Consider the following 23,271-nt stretch of genomic DNA (forward strand, 5'->3'; position numbering starts at 1 on the left):
CAGTGCCGGAAAAATGCCACCGTGCAGACACCCCACAGGCTCTGGGAGTATGAGCTTATGGTGCCCTCTCTCCAGATGGTATGTGTGCAGAGTCTGGCAAGTTTTTGAAAATCTATCTTCTTTGATCCACTACTTCTTTACTTTGAATCCAGCTTAAGGAAAAGTGCAGAGATGAGAACAGGACAATAATAGATTTACATAAGAGCACTGTTTATAACAGCTGAAAATCTGGGGTACCCACACAATGAAATAATAAACAATGGTTAGAAATCACACCTGCCATTCCCACTGATGTCAGGAACAAGACAAGCATGCCCGCTCTTACCACCACTGTGAACCACTGTACTGGAATTATCAATCAACTCAAGTGAAAGACATGCAATGTGTAAGAATCAAAGCAAAGAGGTGAAACTATCTTTTTATGCAGATGATCTAGATAGCTGGAATGTTCAAAAGAATCAACTGAGAAATATTGTAAGGAGTAAGATGATAATTCAGTAAAGAAGCATGAGGCAAAAGTAAGGGCCAACATTCAGAAATAATGACTACTATGTAGAAGACACATGTAAGAGAAAACTCCATTTCCAACAGCAGCAATAATGGACTATCTGGGTATTAATAAGAAATGTGTAAAATCCACATGAGAGAAACTATAAAATATCCCTAAAGGAAACAAAAGTGGCTTTGGAAAATAAACACGGCACAGTCCTAAAACAGAAGGCAAACACCTTAAGATGCAAACCATTCCTTGGACACTTTATAATTTAATAGGATTCCAACAAAAATGCCAACAGCTCTTTCTACAATGAGATGAGCCAATTCGAAGTTCCAACTGTAATGACAGTAGAATCACTGCTGGATTGTTTTAGTAGACTATATAGCCAAAATTACATTGATGATGTTAGCAAGATTTTCAATATAAGATAGAGGTAAAACTATGAAAATCCAAGAAAAAAAGTGAAAATACTATTATATAATAATGAAATTTAATTAAAGATATCAAATTAAATGCATGATTTAAAAATAATTATACTCGTGCTGGGGATGTGGCTCAAGTGGTAGCGCGCTCGCCTGGCATGTGTGCGGCCCAGGTTCCTCAGCCCCACATACAAACAAAGATGTTGTGTCCACCGATAGCTAAAAAATAAATATTAAAATTCATTCTCTCTCTCTCTCTCTCTAAAATAAATAAATAAATAAATAAATAAAATAAAAATAATTATACTCTAGCTCCCTCCACTGAAAACAATTAAAAGTAATCTCAGTCCTATAGTAATGAGTACTTTTGCTATCCAGATTCTGGTCTCTTACAGCATTTCTCACTGAAAGGAACCAGGGCTATTGAGAACTGGCTGATTCCAGGTTTGGGGCAGGAAAGGTGCAAAATGAGCCTGTAGCAAATCTCACTGCTGAAAACCAAGAAATCAAAAATACATGATCTAAAAAATACATAGGAGTTAGCCTAAAGGACACCAAGGTCGAAATTATGCATTTGAACACAGGAAGAATAATGAGTTTAGATTAAAACACTGAAATAAAAGACAATACATTAGAATCCACAATAATATTCACAGAAAAGAAGTCAGAAAAAAGCTTAAGTTGTCACCATTTCAGGGAAACCAGTAAAACTCAAAGACAAAGGAATTATGCTGATCCTGTTTTTCTATCATGAATCATATTTCAGGATAACTAACTATCCAGTTGGTATGAAAAATAATCATTTCCAAAAGAATGCCAAATTAACTTGTAAAATTGTAGATCCAGGAAAGGTTTATCAACAGCTTTTTAAAAGATTAATGTGGTTGATGGGGAATAAACATCGGCTGGGTGTCAGGATATACCTCACAGATTATTATTAGTGGTTTTGAATTGCAAAGGGAAGCATTTAACTGTATATGGAGAGAGCAATCTGTCCTTGCTCCCATGTGTTAGTGAAGTTGAGCCTCACTTCTTAGGCAACCAGAGATTACGTATCTCCCACAAGGAGGACACCATCTGCTGAGTTATGCAGCACCAACCCTGTCGTAGTCTAGCCAAGAGAGGTTTCCACTTACAGCATCTATAGGGTACACCTGGGCAGAACAACTGGCCTGGCTAACTTAATAAGTCACTGTTGTGGTTTAGACTGGCAAGTCTCTGGCAAAGGTGTCCCCAGGTGTCTACTAAAACGATAACAAATCCCTGTTGAAAACCCTGACTCTAGGTTTCAAATATTTGAATATAAGACCAGTATATAACAACACCAGAGATGATGATGATGATCAGGAACACAAGCAAACAAGACATTTATGCACAAAATGTGACAGAAACTGCAGACACTGGTCTTATGATGCAGGCTGTGAATAGTGATGCTCACTGTAAAGTTGCACGGAATGTACAAAAGAATAGGAAGAGCCTTAAAAATGACACTGCAGATTTTAAAAAGAACCAAATAGAATTTTCAGACATGAAAAAGTATTTCTGAAGTTAAAAGGTCAACAAATGGGTCAAACACATAAAGACAAACCTGAAAATTCTCAATCAGGTAGAAATTGAGAACAATGATTTAGAAACTTTGGTAGCAATTTAGCAGTAATTTTATGTCTGCTAACTATAATAATAAAAAATTATGGGAGTATTTTATATTTCACTTTTGCAATTATTTATTTTTATTGTACTTAATGATAAAATAAAGGACTGATATCCAAGATACATAAAGAACTGTTATAATAATAAGAAAATCAACTTAAAAACATACAAGAGGATTTGAACATACATTTCGTTAAAAATGATAAACAAACAGCCAATAGGCCCATGAAAAGATGCCATTTTCAATCAATAGGGAAATACAAATGAAAACCACCACACACCCACAGAAAGGCTACAGTCCAGTGGCTAGGCTATATCAAGCAAATGAAGGGGACACATGGGAACTGTGATGAATCAATGGTGGGACCTCTTTGAAAAATAATATGGCAGTTTCTTAAAAAGCTAGACAGAAACTTACCACATAAGCCAGCAATTCAATTCATAGATACTGACACAAAATAAATGAAAACTCATGTTTACACAAAGACTTATAACACCAGTATCATTCATACTAGCTTAAAAAAACCAACCCACATGCCCATTAATTGGTCAGTGGACAAACAAAAAGTGGCAATATTCACAATAACAAAAGAAACAAACTACTCAACAGGGACGAGCCTCCAAAACCTTTATCAAGCAAGACATACAAGATCATGTACTGTGCCAACCAAGAATATTACACCCAGCAAAGCTATCTGTTGTGGTTTAGATGTGAGGTGTACCCCAAAAGCTCATGTCAGACATTTCAAGAACACTTAGAGGTGAAGTGACTAGGCTGGGATTTTTAACCTCATCAGTGCATTAATCCCCTGGTAGGGATAAATTGGGTGGTAACTGCAGGTAGGCAGGGTGTGGCTGGAGGAGGTGGGTCATTAGGGCATCCTTTAGGGTATATATTTTTTCCTTGGGGAGAGAAGTCTCTTTCTCTCTGCTTCCTGGTGCCATGTTCCCTGCTGCTTTCTTCAGCCACACGCTTCTGCCATGATTATCTGCCTCATCCCAGGCAGAGCAATGGAGCTGCCATCTATGGACTGAGACCTCTGAAACCAAGAGCCCCAAAATAAACTTTTTCTCCTCTAAAATTGTTCTTGTCAGGTCTTTTGGTCACAGTGATGAAAAACGTGCCTAAAACACTATCCTTCATAAATAAAGAACTGAAGTCTTTCCCAGAGAAGCAAAACTGGAGGAAACTTATTACCAGTAACCAGCATTAAAAGGAACATGTAAGGGACTCTTATATGTATAAGCAAATAGATGATCATGAATAAATGCAAAAGTGGAAAACTTATCAGTAGAGCAGACATACAGAAGAGAAAAAGAATCAAACATCAGTACAGAAAACTATCAAACCACAAAGATAAACAATAAGAGAAGAATATAGGAACAAATAATAGGCAAAACATAAAGACAAAAATTAATAGAATGAAAGGAATATGTTATTAACAATTAATAATAATCCTGAATGTAAAAAGACCAAATCCTACAGTTAACAGATTGGCTGAATGGATTAAAAAAAAATAAGACTCAACTATATGCTGCCTATAAGAAACTTACTTTGGGATCATAGATCCCAAAGGGATCGACTCAACAAGAGGATATAACAATTGCAAATATCTATGTCCCCAACAGCAGAGCACCCAAATATACAAAGCAAATATTATATCTGAAGGAAGAGATAGACGCTAGTACAAAAATATTGGAGGATGCAAATGGGCCTAAAAGATATTTACAGAACATTTCATCCAACAGCTGCAGAATACAAATCTTTCTTAATCAACACATGGTACTTATTCTCTAGGACAGACCATATGTCACTCCCAAACTAAGTCCTAACAATTTCAAAAAACACTCAAAACTATATATCATGTGTCTTCTCTGGCTACAATGGAGTAAAACTAGAAATCAATCAGAGGAATTTTAAATATTGTACAAATGCGTGGAAATTAAACAACATGCTCCTGAACAAGTAATGGACCTACAAGGAAATCAAAATGGAAATTAAAAAAATTTCTTGACAAAAATGAAAATGGGAGCACAACATACCCAAACCTACAGGATACAGCAAACACAGTACTAAAAGGGAAGTTTATAGCAATAAGTGCCTCTATTAAAAAAAAAAATTCAAATAAACAAACTAATAATGCAGCTCAAGAAACTAGAAAAGCAAGAACAAATCAAACTGAAAATTAGTAGAAGAATATAAATAATAAAATCAGAGAAGTAACAAAACTGAGACTAAAAGAACCAAAAAAATCAGTTAAGACAAAAAACTGAAAGTTTGAAAAGAAACAAAATCAACACACCTTTACCTAGACTCAGAAAAAAGAAGAGTCAAACAGAATCAGAGATGAAAAAGGAGACACTACATCTGATATTTCAGAAATAAAACCACAAACACATAATTGGGAACTATTATAAAAAACTGCAGGCCAACAAATTGGAAAACTGAAGAAAAAGATACATTTCTGAACCCATATGACCTATTAAAACTGAACCATGAAGAAACAAAAACCTAAATGCACCAATAATAAGAAACAGGAATGAATCAGGAATAAAAAAATCTCTAAACAAAGAAAAGCCTTTGCTGATGAATTTTATCAAACTTTTAAAGAACTAACATCAATTCTTCTCAAACCATTCCAAAAAAATTTAAAAGGAAAAACCCTTCCAAATTCATTACCTTGATGCCAAAATCTAATAAGGAAAAAAAAATCTGACAAGGCCATAACTGAAAAAAAGAAAACTATAGGCCAATATCCCTGATGAAAAAAGATGCAGAACTTCTCAACAAAATATTAGTGAACTGAATCTATTAACACATCAAAAAGATTATATACCATGACCAAGTAGGATTTATCCTAGGGAGGCAAGACTGGTCGACGCATTTTTGGTTCTCTTGATGTAACACATCACATCAAGAGAATAAAGGATAAAACCCATATGATCATCTCAATACACTCACAAAAAAGCATTTGATGAAATTAACATTCTTTCATGAGAAGAAAAAAAACTCTATATATTAGGTATAGAAGAAACATGCCTTGATAAAATAAAGGCTGCATATACTGAATAGGGAAAAGCTGAAAGCATTTCCTCTAAGATCCTGAACAAGACAAGCATGTCCACTTTTATCACTCTTATTCAATATAATACTAGAAATCCTAGGCAGAGCAATTAAGCAAGAAAGGAAATGAAGGACATGCAAATTGGAAAGGAAAAAAATCAAATTATCTCCGCTTGCAGACAACATGATCTTATATGGAGAGAAACCTAAAGACTCCACCAAGAAACTATTAAAATTGATTTTAAAAATTCAGTAAACTTTCAGGACACAAAATCAATATAAAACTATCAGATTTTTTCCTACACATTAACAACAAACCTATTGAAAAATAAATCAAGAAAGAAATCCCATTCACAATAGACACAAAAATTAAAATATTTATGAACAAAATAAACAGGTAAGTAAAAGATCTCTACAATGAAAATTATACAACACTGATGAGAAAAAAACTGAAGAGGACACACATAAGTGGAAAGATAGCCCGTGTAATTTAATTTACAGAGTCAATGTAATTCCTATCAAAGTACCAGTGACATTCTTCACAGAAATAGAAAAACAGTTCATAAAGTCTATATGGAATCACGAAAGACCCCAAATAGACAAAGCAACCTTGGAGTAAAAAGAATTAAGCTGGAGTCATTATGATACATGACTTCAAAATAAACTACACAAAACTATAATGACCCAAATAGCATGGTAAATAGTATAAAAACTACACCTAGATAAAGGGAACAGAAAATAAATCCACACATCTACAGCTATTGATTTTTGACAGAGGTGCTGAAATACAATGGAGAAAGAACAGTGTGTTCAATAAATGGTGCTGGGACAGATGGATGCATGCAGAAACCTAAAGACTCCATCAAGAAACTATTATCCTCCCCCAAAGGATAATGAAAGTAGACCCTTATCTCTCACAATATATAAAAACAAAACTCAAAATGGATCAAAGACCTAAATGATTTAAAAAATTATCTTGATTTTAAAAATTCAGTAAAGTTTCAGGACTCAATATAAAAATACCAGATTTTTTCTACACAATAACAATAACAACAAACCTATTGAAAAATAAATCAAGAAAGAAATCCCATTATCTAAAATTATCTGAAACTTAAAAAAACAACAACAACAGGGAAAACACTTCAAGACATTGGTATGGGCAAAGATGTTTGGATAAGACCCCCAAAGGATAAGCAATAAAAACAAAAATAGACAAATGGGACTATATCATACTAAGAAGCTTCTGTTCAACAAAGGAAACGATCCAAGGAGACAACTTACAGAAGGGGAGAAATTATCTGCAAATTATTCTTCTGACAAGAAGAATACCCAAAATATATAAAGAACTCAACAGCAAGAAATTACTCCTAATAATTTAATTTTAAACTGGGCAGATGATCTGAATAGGCATTTCTCAAAAGAAAATATCCAAACACAATGTGTAAGTGAAAAATGCTCAATATCCCTAATAACCAGGAGATATGAATTCAAACTATGAGGTATCTTTTCATTCCAATTAGAATTGCTATTATCAAAACACAAGAAATAACAACTGCTGATGAGGATGTGGAGTAACAGGGGCTCTTACTTTTGGTGGGAATGTAAATTAATACAACTATTATGGAGAATCCTTAATAAACTAAAAATAGATCTACCAAAATGATCCAGAAATCCCACTTCTGGGTATATGCAAAGGAAATGAAATCAGTATGTTGAAGAGACCTCCACACTCCTATGTTTATTGTGGCAATGTTTGCAATAGCAAAGATGTAGAATCAACCAAAATATCTATCAAGAATGAATGGATAAAGAAAATGTGGAGTATACATACAATGGAATACTACTGAGCTATAAATAGAATAAAATCCTGTAATATATGGCAACATGAATGTAATTTGAAGACATTGTACTAATACAATGAATAAATCAGTCAGAAAAACAAATGCATTATGTGAAATAAATAAATAAATGAAATAAATCAGTCAGAAAAACAAATGCATTATGTTGTCACTAATATGTGGAAGCTAAAAATGTGGATTCAGAAAAACTGAGAATAGAATTGTAGTTACTAGAGGCTGAGAAGGATAAGGGTTGGGGGACGATGAGAGGCTAGAAAATGGATGCCAAAATAAAATCAGGTTTGAGGAATAAGTTCTAGTGTTCCAGTGCATAGTAGAGGTATTAATTTATATCAAGAAAACTAGAAGAGAGAAGTCAGAAGGTTATTAACACATAACTTTACAAGAAAAAGACCACATCTTGTACAATCTCAAATCTAGAGACAGAAAGCATAGAAATGGTCACCTGCAGAGGGGGCTGGGAGTGGGTGCTGATGGCAAATGAGCACATGAGGTAAGATGGAAATGTTCTAGAACTGGAGTGCAGTAATGGATGCACAACGCTACCCATGGAGTAAGACAACTTTCCCATTCACAATAGGTATGCAAATTATGCCTCAATAAAATTAATAAAATCTGTGACTTGAAAAGTTAAAAAAAAAATCATGAGATAGAGCTAAAGTTATTCTCAGAGGAATATATGGCTTTAAATTCCTTTATTATTAAAAACCAGCTAAAGATAAGTGAATTCAACTTAATAAATAAGAAGGATAATTAAAGATAAAAGTAGAGATGAATGATACTGAACACAAACAAAATAGTCAAAAGGATAAATGAACTCCTAAAGTGAAATAATAACCACAGAGGTGGAAGAGATTAAAATATTCATTAAGCTGGGTATGGATGGAAGGCTGAGGAAGGAGGATCCCAAGTTTGAGGCCAGCCTCTTCAAATTAGAGACCCTGTCTCAAAATGGAATAATAAAGAGGTGGGGATATAGCTCAGATCTGATAGAGCTCTAGTCCAGCAGGCATGAAGCCCTAGACTCTATCCCCAGGACCTCAAAAGGATTTGTTAAGCAGTACTTTGTACTAGTTCCCATGTGACCCACTATAAAAGGAAGCTACGGATTATTACAGAGAAAAGCACTCAGCCCAGCTGGGTCCTATAGCAACCTTCTAACTTTATTTCATGAAGACAATTTTATTATTTCTGAAGTCGATGCATCGATCCTTGCCATGAGATGGCGGTATGAGGAGCTGGGTAGAAACTATCTGTGGACCACCTTCAGGAAAGATCAGAGTGCCAGTATCAATGCACCTAGATTTGATAAGCTATGATTGTACCAAAAAGGAAGAACACTACATGCTAGCTTCAAGCAGTAAATATTGTTTTTTTCCCATTTTTTTATTGGTGCACTATATGTGTACTAATGGTGGGATTCGTTGTTACACATATTCATATGTGCACACAATATAACAATATATAATTATGCTAAAAAGTATTTTTAATGCCTGAACATCCAAGTAATAGATTTATTGGACCTTCATCACATGACTAATCGCTTAATGGAAATACATCTTATTTTTGCAGATTACTGTAATAAACAAAGTTTACTTTTTTCAAGTATGCTGCAATACTTTTTCAAGTATTCTAGAAGCAAGGGAAATAACTACTTGAATAAAATAACTACTTGTAACTGAAAATATACATCTAAGGTGTCCAAACCCCTTGTCTTTTAAATTCTTGATCCTTAAACTGGAGCATCTCTATCAACTTTTGTTGTCTTTTTGTTTCTCCTCAATTTTGTGTTTGAAAGTCAAGGGAGGGGCTGGGCTTGTGGTTCAGTGGTAAAACGCTCCCTTAGTACACATGAGACACTGGGTTTGATCCTCAGCACCACATTATACATACATACATACATACATGCACACACACACACACACAAACATACATATACATATATATATATATATTTTTAAAAGCAAGGGAAATAATTCAGGAAATAAACTTCTTCATCAAAGCTTTAAGAAACTGCACATACTATTCTACTGCAGTAGTGTGCTGTCAATCCTACAAATTTATAAACTCAAGATTTACATCTCCTGTGAATTCAGCTAGGACTTTATTCTCAAAGGAAAACACACACCCAGTATATACTCTCTTATTCCCAAGTTGTTTCCACTTTAATTGTCCCAACACTGTAGCATAGTCACTCAAACCTGTGTTATTTCTTACATCTATATGCTGTAACTGTTAGCGGTTTTATCACCTCTTTGACAGTGACAGAGTCACTACAAACAGATTTAACATGGATTAACCAACTCTTAAGACAAAAATTTGGCTATTTTGCCTTCACCAGGTTGACATTTTCCCAAGGTAGTGTTGTAAAAATTCAAGGAACTCATAAAACAACATGAGAGAAAAAATATATATAATTGGGCCAATTATCACTCCCCTGCACTTACTCCCTCCCCTGGTCACTTTATTCTATTCATCTCTCTTGGACTGTCATGAAATTCCCTCCCCTCAACCTTTCTTCCCTCTTTAGTTTCCACGAAAGAAAACTTGCTACCCCTGACCTTGTGAGTTTGGCTTATTTCACTCAACATAATGTTCTCAAGTTCCATCCATTTTCCTGAAATTTACATAATTTCATTTTTCTTTATGGCTGAATAAAACTCCATTGTGTTTATACATCACATTTCTTTATCCAATCATTTGCTGATGGACACCTGGGCTGCTTCCATACTTTGGCTACTGTGAATGGTGCTGCTTTAAACATGGGTAATGCATGTACCACTGTAGTGTGACAACTTAATTCTTCAGGATAAATACTGAGGAGTAGTATAGCTGGGTCATATGGTAGTTCCACGCCTACTCTTTTCAGGAACCTCCATACTGATTTCCATTGTGGTTGAACTAATTTGCAATCCCACCAAAAGTGTGAAAATGTTATTTTTCTTTATATCCTCTCCAGCATTTATTATAAAATCAAAGATTAAGAAAATTAAGTAAATGGAATCAGGCAATATATAAAAACAATAATATGCTGAAGCATATTATTGAGATTTATTCCAACAAAGATCATGCAAAACCAGAAAGATCTATCAAGATAGCAATTATAATATTGCATTAACATCTTGCAGAGAAAAAAATCACACAGCATTTAATCTGGTTCCGTAATAGCACGTGCACTGGCACAGCACCACCTGGCTTGCACAGCCAGCCAGGGCCATGCTGGTGCACATCCTGGACACCAGCCACCCAGTGAAGATCATTTCTCAGAACCAAGAGCCACTTTCACATTGTATGCGGCAATCCTGAAGCTATTCATCAAAATGGGAGAAACAGGATGCCTGCTATCCCCTACTACCTGGGCTTAACTGGTCCTGGTCAGTGTTAAGATAAAATTAGAATACATCCAACCACCCACCCACTTGTGCTCACCTGTACTGGTATAAATGCTAGGAGAGAGAGAGGAGTGCTGACACACTGTGATCCCAGCTATTTGGGAGGCTAGGGCAAGAGGACTGTAACTTTGCAGCCAGCCTGGGTAACTAACTCAGTGAGATACTCTCAAAACAAAACAAAATAGAGGACTGGGGATGTAGCTTAATGGTAGAGCACTTGCTTAGCATGTGAAAAGCCCCGCATGAAATTCCCAGTACTGGGGCAGGGAGGGGAAGGAAACAGAGATAAAAGACCTGATTAGTTACCTTTGACAGGGCTCTAAGAGCTATATAAGCAGATTCTAGTAAAGACTTACTTAAATTAATAAGAAAATTTGGTATGGTGATGGCAAAAGAAAACATTTAAAAACCAATTGTTTTTAGGAATTTAACGAGAATCAAAATAAATCAAAATGACAAAAATAAATCCAGTCACAAGAGTGACAAAAATTACAAAGTATTTAAAAATAAATTTAATGAAAAGGTGAAGGCTTATAAGAAGCCCAAAACATAGCAGAAAACAAGACCCACAAAAATGGGTCTTCTTCCAGAAGGAGAAAGTTATAAAAAATATCATTCTTATCCAAATTAATAGAGAACTTTAAGATAATGCCAATAAATTCTGATGTTTTCTGAACCAGACAGTATTACTGATGTTCTAGAATACCAGAGAAAGAATTATCAAACAAGCTTGATGAGGCTTTTTTTTTTTTTTTTTTTGGGGGGGGGGAGGGGGTACTGGGGATTGAACTCAGGAGCACTCAACCACTGAGCCACATCCCCAGCTATATTTTGTATTTTATTTAGAGACAGCATTCAACTGAGTTGCTTAGTACCTCAATTTGCTGAGGCTGGCTTTGAACTTGTGATCCTCCTGTCTCAGCCTCCCGAGCTGCTGGGATTTCAGGCGTGTGACACCATGCGTGGCTTCCTGTGAGGTCTTGATCAGTGTGAAATGCTCCTAGACATGGATAGACCATGTAGAGTTTACACTTTTGCAGAACAATGAAAATTTAGGTGTCAGTGGAAGAATACTGTGTGACAGGTATAATCAGAAAAGAAAGAAATGGGGGTTGAAAGCAGCACAGAGAGGCAGAGTGATGGCTGGAAAAAGAGGCATGTACACAGACTCCCTGGAAGACGTGAAGGAAGACCAGAAGAACACTCAAGCCTACACTGGTGCCTGCCCAGGCTCTGACCTGTGTGTGAAAGGGGCACAGCTCAGACCCAATGTGCCAGCTGGGATAGGACTAGGGCAGGGCTTGGTGCTTGAAGGGTCAGTAATAGCTATGCCCAGCCTTTTCATCCCAGACATCCAAGTCATTCTGACCCTGGGCCTACTGAGAGCATTGCATCGAAGGGAGGAGTATCATGCACACATCCCTTCTTTTTGCTAAGTCACCACTGTTGAGTGCCAGAGAGGGGTTTCATTTTGTTTAATGCTGCACCCCCAGGATCTAGAACAGGCCTGCTTCCCTAAGTGTCCAGCTGAATGGGAACAAGTAGCACCAGAAAGGCATGGACTGTTTGGGAGGGGGAAGAATCATCAAAAATGATGTAGTGACCTTATTATCAAATCACAAAGCTAAAGTGAATAAGCCAAACACAGGCTCTGCAGAATGCAGTGAGTGGAGAACCTGGATTTCTAGCAAGCAAATGACAGGAAATTCATGCATAAATCTTCCATCCCTCCATCTATCCATCCAACCACCCACCCACTTCCATCCCTCCAACTATCCATCCAACCACCCACCCACTCATGTGCTCACCTGTCCATGTACCCATTTCCCCTCAATCCCTGAACATTTGCATGGAGCTCCTGCTGTGCCCCATGGTGTGGAAGTGCTAGGAATACAGTTATAAAGGAGACAACCTTCCAGCCCAATGAAGATTAACTGTAAAAGGCCCAGTAATAGAATTTAAGATACGAAAAACACCCAGTGTTTTTTTTTAAATTTAATGTACCAGCTTTTATATTGGCAAATATAGAGGTTTTCAGAGGTTCACATTTTTTCTTTAGGGTCCTTACCCCATTTCCTTGATAAGATTTTCAAAATCTCAACCTCAAAATCTGAAAGAAACTTTTAGGAATTGCACTTTCAAATGGACAGAGGCAGCTGCGCCATTTGGGGGAAAATTTCAAGTGAACTGCAATTTCCCCTGACTGATCCCATGAGGAGCCCTGGTTGGAGGTGATCTCCAAATGATTCATAACAAAGCAAGTCCATGGAGTACCACAGCTACTTCTTCATTTCTTTAATACTAGAAGAATGAAGAGGTTCTACTGTAACTTTTACAACTACTCTACTTGTAGAAACTCCTTTCTGAACTGCTACAGTTCAAAGACTAATAAAAGGGAATAATTTGCAAGAAAAATTGGCTAGCCTACTTGAAACTACTATGAAAAGATGTGAAACTTTTCCTCTTAGTGTAGAATACTTATAATACATTAGTTATTGGATTGGTATCTTAGTAGCTCTGAAACTTAAAATGTTAGTTGAGTAAATAAATCAATGGCATTCCATTTAAGAAAAAACTCAAGTGAGAAGATGATGCCGAGAAATATAAACACAGTGAAGGAATAAGAAGCAGCAACTATCAAAACATTATTTCTTCCCCAAGTATTGAAACATTTAATTTTTAAAAGACAAATAAAAATTACCTTTTAAAGATGGTAGTTTTTGCAGTTCTCTATTATTGCTGGCACTAAACCGTGAAGAATTCTGCCGCTTGTCTTTTTTCACAATGGGCTGAGGGGCTGGTACCTTTATTTTAGAAGATGTTGAAGACTGGACAGCCACAAGGCTGTTCTTCCTGCTGGAAATCTGCTTTCCAAATAAAAACAGAACATGTAAAACAGCTGTGCTTATGGGACAAACGAAATATAGAAAAAACACACACCCCTCAAGTCTTGCTCTGGGACAATGTTCTCTGCTCTGCTGCAGGCGATTCCCTGGAGCTGCTGGAGGGCAAGGCTCACATCCCACCTCCAGTAATGCTGGACTTCAGAGGCTCACAAGATACCTCACTCCTTTCTCTCTCTCCTTCCTTCCTCCTTTTCTTTCTCATTGTGTCTCTTTTTTTAAAAACAGTACTGGGCATGGAACCCATGGGTACTCTACCACTGAGCTACACCCCCAGCTGTTTTCTAAACTTTCTATTTTGAGACAGGGTCTCACTAAAGAACTTGAAATCCTCCTGCCCCAGCCTCCTGAGTAGCTGGGATCACAGGCCTGCACCACCATTTCAGGCTCCAGGAGGGAGGCAGGTGGTTCAGACAGAGGAGGCAGAGGGTTGGAAGGGCAATGGAAGAAGGTGGAAGCAGAAGTCAGAGTCAGAGAGAGCTGAAGACCAAAGAGGGACCACAAGCCCCTTTACAGGCGGCCTCTAGAACCCGGAAAGGTCCAGAAGGCAGGTCTTCCTCTGAAGTCTTCAGAAGCAGCAGAGCCATGCCCTTCCCCCTTTCAGACTTTGGATCTCCAAAACTGTAAGATGCTAAGTTTTGTGCTCCCATAAGCCATTTTGTTCATGGCCATGTGTAACAGAAGCAACAGGAAGTGAACTCAGTCTAGCACCTCCTAAGAGAAAAGGTTTCCCTGCTGGCCCCCTCACTAGGCTGCAGAAAGGCGCTCCCCTGAACCTAGAACTTTTCTTCCTCCTGGCTTTTCTCCTGTGTGCCTATCTCTAGGCTCCTACTCTCCCACTTATCTCCAGATGGCATCACAACTATAAGAGCCATCCCACTCACGAGGCTGGCCTGTAACACACCAGTGAAATACTGGGGCAGAGTAGAGGAGAATCAGAGGGAACATGCAGCAGAGCCACCAGGGACCTTGTCATCCACAAAGGCCTAAAGGGATGTGCTCTCCACTGTGACCCCATGAAGATCATCTGGGCCTTGGGTCCCCCATCAGGAGGGCTCTCTGGGCAATGACCAGCTGGGATAGTTTGTTACCACCAGCACCCAGCAGTTCGTTGCCTGTAGGATTGACACAACATATCCGCTGTGCCCCATCTGTCTGCCCAAAGCAGTGGAGCTCATTTCTGCCCAGATGCACTTTGCAAAGGCCATGAGGCTCTGACCTAGAGCCAACAACCACCCAACCCATTCCCCAGCTGTACAGGGCCTAAGGGAGCAGGAATGTAACTGAGCCCTGAACAAACCTGTTCTCATTTTTAAAAAATATTTTATTTTTTAATTATAGTTGGACATAATATCTAATTTTTATTAATTTACTTTTATGTGGTGTGGAGGATCGAACCCAGGGTCTCACACATGCTAGGAGAGCACTCTATCGCTGAATCACAACCCCAACCCCGAATCTGTTCTCATTTTTGAAAAAAAATTTTCACTAAGCAGTAAGAGCTGCTTTATTTTTCAATAATTTACCTAAGAAAAATTGAAAAGAGTTTTCCAAGATGAGACTGCCCAAAACACAGCAGACAGAATTCTGAACTGGGAGTTCAGGCCTAAGTTACCTTCTCTCACACAGCCTGTTCCCTGGTCAAAATGTACTTTCTTGGCTTTGATCTTGACATCTGCTATGGTGTGAATATAGTTTATGTTCCCCTCAAAGGTTCATATCATGGGAACTTGGTCTCCAAGATGGTGGTGCTGGGAGGTGCTGTGGATCTTTAAAAGGCAGGGCCTACTGGGAGGCCCATGCATCACTGGGAGTGTGTCCTCAGGAGTGACTGTGGGACACTAATCTCTCTCTGCTCTGGATCTGAAATGGGACTGCTGGCTTGGATACACTCCCACCATTACCATCTGCCCTTTGGTCCTCACCAGAACCGAGCTGATGCAGGTGCTATGCCTTTGAGCCTCCAAGTCTGGGAGCAAATTAAACCTCTTTTTCTTTGTAAAGATCCTATATCTTGCATTTCATTATAGTGATGAAGGCCAACTAATACACCATCTATCATTCTTTCTGTCAGATTATGAAAGAATACATATACTGTTCTTAAAAACACCACCTATAACCCACGTCCTCCTCGGAATTCCCCTAGGTAAAACTTAACTGCTCAACTTTCTTGGGATGCCCCTAGAAAAACCTCTAGCATTTACTCCAAAGTCACAGAGATACTTCCAGGACCTGTCCTTGTTTTAAATGGCAAGCTACATATATGTGTTCCAAGAGATCATAAATTTTATTTTTATTTTTCCATAATGCCCAATCCAGTGCTATACACATAATGACCTTGATAAACAATAGGTAGAAAATAGATAAACACAGTTCCATAGCTGCTTCTACCCCAACAGGATAATAAACTGGGCATCTCATGTGGCCACTCTTGTAAGACTACAACCTGGTGATCTGGCTAACTTATAAATCAGGAGCAAAACAAATCCATAGGAAATGAAGCTCCTCACAGGGAACCGGTTGAGATAAGGTTTCTAACGTCTGTGGAAATAAAAAATCACTCAGACTCCATCCCACTGGTTCCTCTCCCCTGAACCCTACCATACTCTCCCCACCCAGCCCCCTCCAGAGCCTTCTCTCAGGAGGCAACAGAGTGAACTTCCGGAAAAGAAAATCTGCTCCCATACTCTAAGCTTAACCCACTGTGGCAGCTCCCAGGTCTTCTGGCCTCAGGGAAATTACCTTCCTCTGCCCAGCCATGTCCTACCACCATGTTTCTGTCCTCTTGCCAAGTGACTACTCTGATTCCTTCAGGCCCCACCCTCCACCATGTTTAGACTCATTCTTCATGGGGCCCACATGGCACTGTCGGCTCCTGTGTCATGTCACATGGTGGACCCATCATCCCTAGCATGTGGTACTTTTACTCTCCTCTGGCAGCAATGAGATAGACACCTTTCTCCCTGACCAGGTCCATGAGTCCAGGAGGGCAGGGCCTGTCTATCAGTTCTTTGGAGGACTTGGGACCCACCAAGCCAAAGAGCCCCCCCCCCCAAGGAAAGGAGCTCTGGGGGTCCCCCAAAGGCTCAGCATGGTGGCAAGCCAAAGCTAAGAGAGAAAGACAAGCACACACAGGCCTCAGAGGTGCAGTGAGTGTGCAGTCTCAAGTCCCTTGTGGCAACTCCGGCTCTCATACGTGAGGAGCCAAGGTACTTCTCCCTACTTCTTCCAGAACCAATTATATTTTATTTTCCTCATTAACAAATCAGCAGCAGGATTTCTCTTTGCTTACTTTCTTGGTTGCTGGCTGTCCTACCCTGCTCCAGAGACAGCAAGATCTCTTCTGCCTCCCTTGCACCCATGTCCCAGTGTCCAGGGCAGTGCTACCTGCCACCCAGTGAACACTCAGGAAATCTCGTCTGGGCTGGAGATGTAAATTTGGAAGTCAACAGTCCCTAACTGGTTCCTGAAGTCTTGGGCATGAACACCCCAGACAGAGGATGACAAGGGAGAAAAGAGGCAAGAGACAGCCTGGGGCTGAGGAGTTCATGGCCAGCTGCAAGGCAGGAAGAACCCTGGGGGCGTGGTCTCCTGAAGAAGGCAGAGAGAGCCTTTCAGGATGGATGGATTTCAATGCCTTGAAATGGCCGTAACCTTTCACACCCCCCTGTTGTGGTAGGCACAAGTAGTAATTAATACTTAGGCAGTACCTACCACCTGGCATAGAATTATCTTTGCACACATTTTTTTTTCCTATAAGATTATAAATTCCTCTGCTGGGTACAGTGGCCCATGCCTGTAATCCCTGCTACACCAGGAGGCTGAGGCAGGAGGATCTCAAGTTTGAGGCCAGCCTTGCAATTTAGCAAGACCCTAAAGAAAAATGGTTGAGGATGAAGCATGATAGAGTGATAGAGAGCCTTTGGGTTCAATCCCAATTATGGGGATTATAAATTTCTCCCTTCAAAGCTGTTAATGTTTCGTTTTCTTCCATTTTTTTTTGTTGTTGTTTACTTGTACTGTCTATCAAACTACTGAAATTAAAATATTAAGGCAAATTTAAAAAAAAAAAAAAGAAATGGCCAAGCGCCTACCAGATTCAGCAGCACAGAGACTGTGGCAGACAGAGATCGGTTTCCTGGAGTGGGGCTGGGAGAAGCAACTAGAACTGAGGACAAGGCAGAATCCATGAGGATTAGCAATATTTCTGAAAGAACTGGTTGGAAAGAAAAGAGGAGTTAGGGCACTGGAAGAAGCAGAGGGTTGGGGAGAAAGCCTCCAAGAATTTAGGGTGAGAAAGGCTGGCGTACCTGGATGCTGGGGGGGATGGGGCCCCAGGAAGGAGTTGCAGCTGAGAGAAGGGCTATGCAGGGAAGACCTGGACCTGGGTCTGCAGGAATAACAGGGCAGGAGAGGAAAAGGATGGTATGAGGTACAGACACCTGCCAGTCTGATGATTTTGTATAGGGAGGGGCAGAGGGAGAGAGGGAAAAAAAGAACCATATGAAGCCATCTGCCTACAGTTACTGTAAAGAGGTGGAGGGAGGAGACTGAGTGAGTGAAAAGGTCAGAGGGGATCACCTGGTGGAGGACAAAGGGCAAGGTGCCTGGAGAAGTGAGTAGCTATGAGCAAGCAGCCCATCAGGTCAACACACTAGCAAGGGCCAGTGCCCCAAGGGAGCACTATGCACACAGAGTCCTCCTATTTACCATGCAAATATCTGTCCAGTGCACGTCTGTGCTGGACCCTGGGAGTGACACAGTTGTGGCCCTGTTTGGTGATGCCATAACCTGGAGGGAAGTGGGGCCAGGGCAGACTCCTGGGAGCAGCTCTTCCAGAACAGCACACAATCTGCAGGCACTCCCATGCCCTGCAGTGTCCTTATTTCACAGACAAGGAAAATGAGATGCAGAGTATGGGGTGATCACCAGTGGCACACAGTACATGGTATCACCACACTTGGACCCTGCTCCATCAATGGACTTTGCGTCCCAGGGTGAGCCCAGCACTGCCTCATCACCTGCCACTGACACCACACACTGGAGAACAATTCTGCTCTGCAGTCTCAAAATTCTCCCCTTCTGCAATTTGATAACGGATTGACCCAACTACCATCACTGTAAGCCAGAGACTATATGATATCCTGTGACATGCCATTTAAGAAGTGTTTTCCAGCCAGAATCTGATCAAGCCTTTATGGAATGGAAAAGAGAAGATGCTGACCAGCACAGGGGTCCACTCTGCAGAGCGTGGCATGGGGAGTGGTGGCAGGCTCTCCACTGCAGCTGCTAACATCTGGCCAGGAAATCCTTCGTTATTTGGGCTGCAGTCTGCACTGTATGAGGTTTACATTGTCCTGGCCCCTGCCCACAAGAAGCAAGCAGCCCCTGCCCAAGTTGTAACAACCAAGAATGTCTCCAGACACTGCCAAATGTGCCCTGGGGGGCGAAATCACCCTTGGTTGACAATCACATCCTTCAAACATGTATGAACAATTTGATTTAACAACTAAACTGCGAGAAAAGAAAAAAAAATCTAAGCAGAGATCTAAAAAGAGAAATGCAGGACACATAACAGCTGATAATATACACAGCTGATCAAGGAAGGCGGCAGGGGCAGCAGTGATTCCAATATTCATCATTAACTTTTTAGTATTTTTTTTAGGTCTGATGATTGTGATTTGGTTTTGTTTTAAGAGTGCAAAAAGCACACGAAATAAAAGCAAAAAGAGACAAATGGGATTATATAAAACTAAAAAGTTCTACACAGCAAGGGAAACATTAAACAAAGAGAAGAGCCAACCTATAGATGGGAAGAAATATTTGCCAAGTGTCCATTGACAGAGGGTCAACATCCAGAATGTGTAAGACAGTAAAAAAACAACAAAGAGCAAGAAATCCAATAAAAAATGGGTCACCGACTTAATAGACTCTTCTCAAAAGAATAAATACAAATGGCCAACAAATACATGAAAATATTACAATGAGATATCACCTCACCCTAGTAAGAACCCTGCCACCACCACCACCACCACCACCACTGCTGGTGAGGATGTGGAGAAAAGGGAACTACACTTGGTAGGAATGGAAATAGTGCCACTGTTACCGAGGATAGGATAGCGGTTCCCCAATAAACTAAAAACAGAACTATTGTAGGATCCAGCAATCCCGCTTCTGAGTATAAAGTCAAAGGAAATGAAATCAGCATACCAGAGAAATACCTGCATGCCCACGATTATTGTGGCACTATTTACAATAATTTAAGATACAGAATCAGCCTAGGTACCTAAGCTTATGAACAGATATAGAAAATATGACATATACACAATGGAATATTATTCAGACATAAATAATAAAACCCTATCGTTTGCAACAACATGGAATGAAACAAGGACATTGGAAAAAAAGCCAGATATAGAAAGACAAGTACCACATGTTCTCTCATTGTGGAAGTTAAATAAAGCTGGCCTGAATGTAGAAGAGGGATCACTAGAGGGGGTAAAGAGAGGCTGAATGTGACCAAGGCCCTGCTGCATGTACTGAAATGTCACGCTGGCCCCCGTGAGCACACACACAGCCAAGGCATGTTCAGGATAAAGAGGCCTGGTTGAAGGATGTGGTATGACCAGGATGAGATGGGCCTCAGCAGTCAGAGGAGGGGAATGGGCGGCAAGCGCAGGGGGACCAGCTGTATCGCTGGCCTCCTCACGAAGATGGGTGACAAGGACCTGGGTGTTTGTCACACTTTTCCCTCCACTTCTGTGTATACGAGAAACCTCACCTCTAGACTAGACCAGTGCAATGGAACAGCCCAGCCTTTGCCGCAACCCTATTCATATTCTGCTACCAGACGTCCCCTGCTGAATCTTTGTTTCAGGCATGCCAGGCTACGCTCAGCTCAGGGTCGAGAATGTTCTCTAACACATCCTGTTTCAACACCTGGTCCTTCTACATGAAATGTCCTCCTCCCCTTCCAACATTTCCATCTCTCTGAAAGCTTCTGAAACGCTCAACCCTCGGTCCTGGCTCAAGTGCCACTTCTGTTCAACATCCCACACTTCCTCACAGGAGTCAGGCTCAGCCACGTTGTCCTTGACATTCTCAAGGTGCTGCCCTGAACTGATGCCATGCCTCAAGTTACAGTCTGCCTCTAAAAGACCTGTCCAGCTTTCCGAGAGCAGGAACCATGTCTCGTCGGTCTCCTCTGCAGTACTCAGGTGCCAGCTGTGGGGCTGGCTGACTACTACACTGACTACACTGCCCCCTGACTCTTACCTCTAGATCTGTCCCCCAGTTGGCTGTCCCAACTACAGCACACATGTGGGTTCCAACGATGCCAAACTGCTTGTCCTCCCAAAGTCTGTTTTTGTATGTTGATTAAGAACTTTTAAAAAGAGAAATTTTTAAGGATAGAATTTTTTTGTTCTAACTAGTTATACATCACAGTAGAATGCATTTTCATATACCATACATAAGTGGAATACTTTAATCAAAATAGTGAGATGTGACACACAAGTCAGTGGGTTAGACATGAGCCAGGACCCTTCCACGGGGAAATTACACTAGCACCTTACTTCATAGCAGCATGACTGTTTTTTAAAAGTGGAAAATAATAATTGTAGCACTCTGTGGAGAAACTGGAACCCTGTGCATTGCTGGTGGCTTTGGGTGTTTGTCACACTTTTTCCTGTAAGACAGGTGGAAAACAGTTTGGGGGCTTCAATAAGTCAAACACAGAATTATCATGTGACCCAGCAATCCACTTACAGGTATATACCCCGAAGAACTAAAAACAGGTGCTCGAACAAAAGTGTGTACACAATGCTCACAGCAGCAGGGTTCACAGGAGGTGAGAGGTGCAAACCACGCAAACATTCATCAGCAGATAAAATAAAATCTATCTGTCCTTACCATGGAACAGGATTCAGCCACAAGGAGGAATGAAACCCTGACACAGGGCCCAACAGAGCCGAGCCTGGACACAGTGCTGAGTGGAAGGAGCTAGACATGGAAGGCCACACAGTGCATGATCCGTTGGTAAGAAACAGAGAGCACGCAAAGCCACTGAGAGGTTGGTGGTCGCCAGGGACTGAGGGCAGGGGAGGAAGAGAGACTGCTTAATGGGCATGGGTTTGCATGTTCTGGATTCTTGTAGCCCTGCTGTCACAAACAGCAAGGGTGCCATAAGTGCCAGCAAGGTGCCTGGGGGTGGGAGGGCCACTGTTCCCCTGCTGAACACTAAGTGAGCAACAGCAGGTCGCTCATGGGGCAGGGTCCCATCACTGGCCTCCCAACAGCTTCCAGATGGCAGATGAAGTATACAGAAGATGATTCTTTCACTAAAGTAACCAGCACTGATTTCAGAGAAGGGTCCCAGAACAGACTCTCAAGGTGGCAATAAGACCTTCTATAGGTTAGGAGTTCCTCATAAAATAAAAACTAGGCATCCATCTTAAAATTAATTTTTGTCATGAAGTATGACACTGTTGTGCTACCTGACTGGGCTAATTCTAAAAAAGATCTGATTCTCCCTTTACTACCACTCTGCTGGAATGTAAGTGATGGGTAGTTCTGCTTTTACCTGTTACTCATGAGGTGAGAGAAGCCTCAGGATTCACTTCAGCTCCTTTCCTTTGGCTCAATGTTGGAAAATCATTGATCAATGCAGTATTATTTATTTATTTTTGGTACCAGGGATTGAACCCAGGATACTCGACCACTAAGCCACATCCCAAGCCCTATTTTATTTAGAGACAGGGACTCACTGAGTTGCTTATCACTTTGCTGTTGCTGAGGCTGGCTGTGAACCCACAATCCTCCTGCCTCAGCCTCGCGAGGAGCTGGGATTACAGGCGTGCACCACTGCTCAACGCCGTATTATTTATCACACAGGTCAAAATGGCTGACCTTCTTCCTTCACTTGAAGCCATTACAGTGAGTGCCCCAGAGGTTTCTAGGTGAGTACCCCAGTCCCCACCTGTCTGCAAAGTAGCTGCATTGCTGGGCTACCAAGGGCAACTCTGGGATGCTGAGATGTATTTGAGGTCCTCAGCGGCCACATCAATGAAAGCTACACCATAAAATGGAAGCCTCCACCCTCTGCCCTTCTCAGGGCCTCCTGACTAAGCACCTGGGCCCTAGGGCTGCAGGAGTCACATGAATGGGGAGGGGTCTTGAGAAAAGGGAAAGTGGAACAGCTGGTCCTGTGGTGAGGTAGGGCAAGGTACTACCCAGGCAGACCCATGACCCTATGTTTGGGCTCAGGCAGCCCGAGGAGTTAGCTCATTGCCCTGTGGTCCCCGTTGCGCACTGCTTGCGTCAGGAGTACAAGGCTTACTCCCCAAGCGTTTCCGACAGCCATGGGGCAAAGCTACCTGAGGACAGGAACAAGATGTTAGAGGATTCCCTCACCCTCAGGAAAAGCTTCTAACATGAAACATATCATGCCTGAATGTTTAGGTACCCGGAGGTCACTGGACTCCCCA

General features: G+C 40.7%; 1 protein-coding gene across 6 annotated transcripts in view; it reads right to left on the reverse strand.

The window, feature by feature from the left end:
• Window positions 1-23,271, reverse strand: part of Ppp2r5c (protein phosphatase 2 regulatory subunit B'gamma) — a 140,452-nt gene that overhangs the window by 106,582 nt on the left and 10,599 nt on the right. For 5 of the 6 annotated variants that reach the window (XR_011706508.1, XM_071607528.1, XM_071607531.1 and 2 more), the window contains exon 3: window positions 13,585-13,750. Coding sequence is in view for 5 of the 6 variants with exons in the window: in XM_071607528.1 (XP_071463629.1) it covers window positions 13,585-13,750 (166 nt within the window). In the remaining variant the exon portion in view is untranslated. The remainder of the gene's footprint in view (window positions 1-13,584; window positions 13,751-23,271) is intronic. The other variant, XM_071607529.1, reaches the window with a different exon arrangement.

This window comes from Marmota flaviventris, chromosome 2, assembly GCF_047511675.1.
Source record: "Marmota flaviventris isolate mMarFla1 chromosome 2, mMarFla1.hap1, whole genome shotgun sequence".
In the NCBI taxonomy this organism is placed as follows: Eukaryota; Metazoa; Chordata; class Mammalia; order Rodentia; family Sciuridae; genus Marmota; species Marmota flaviventris.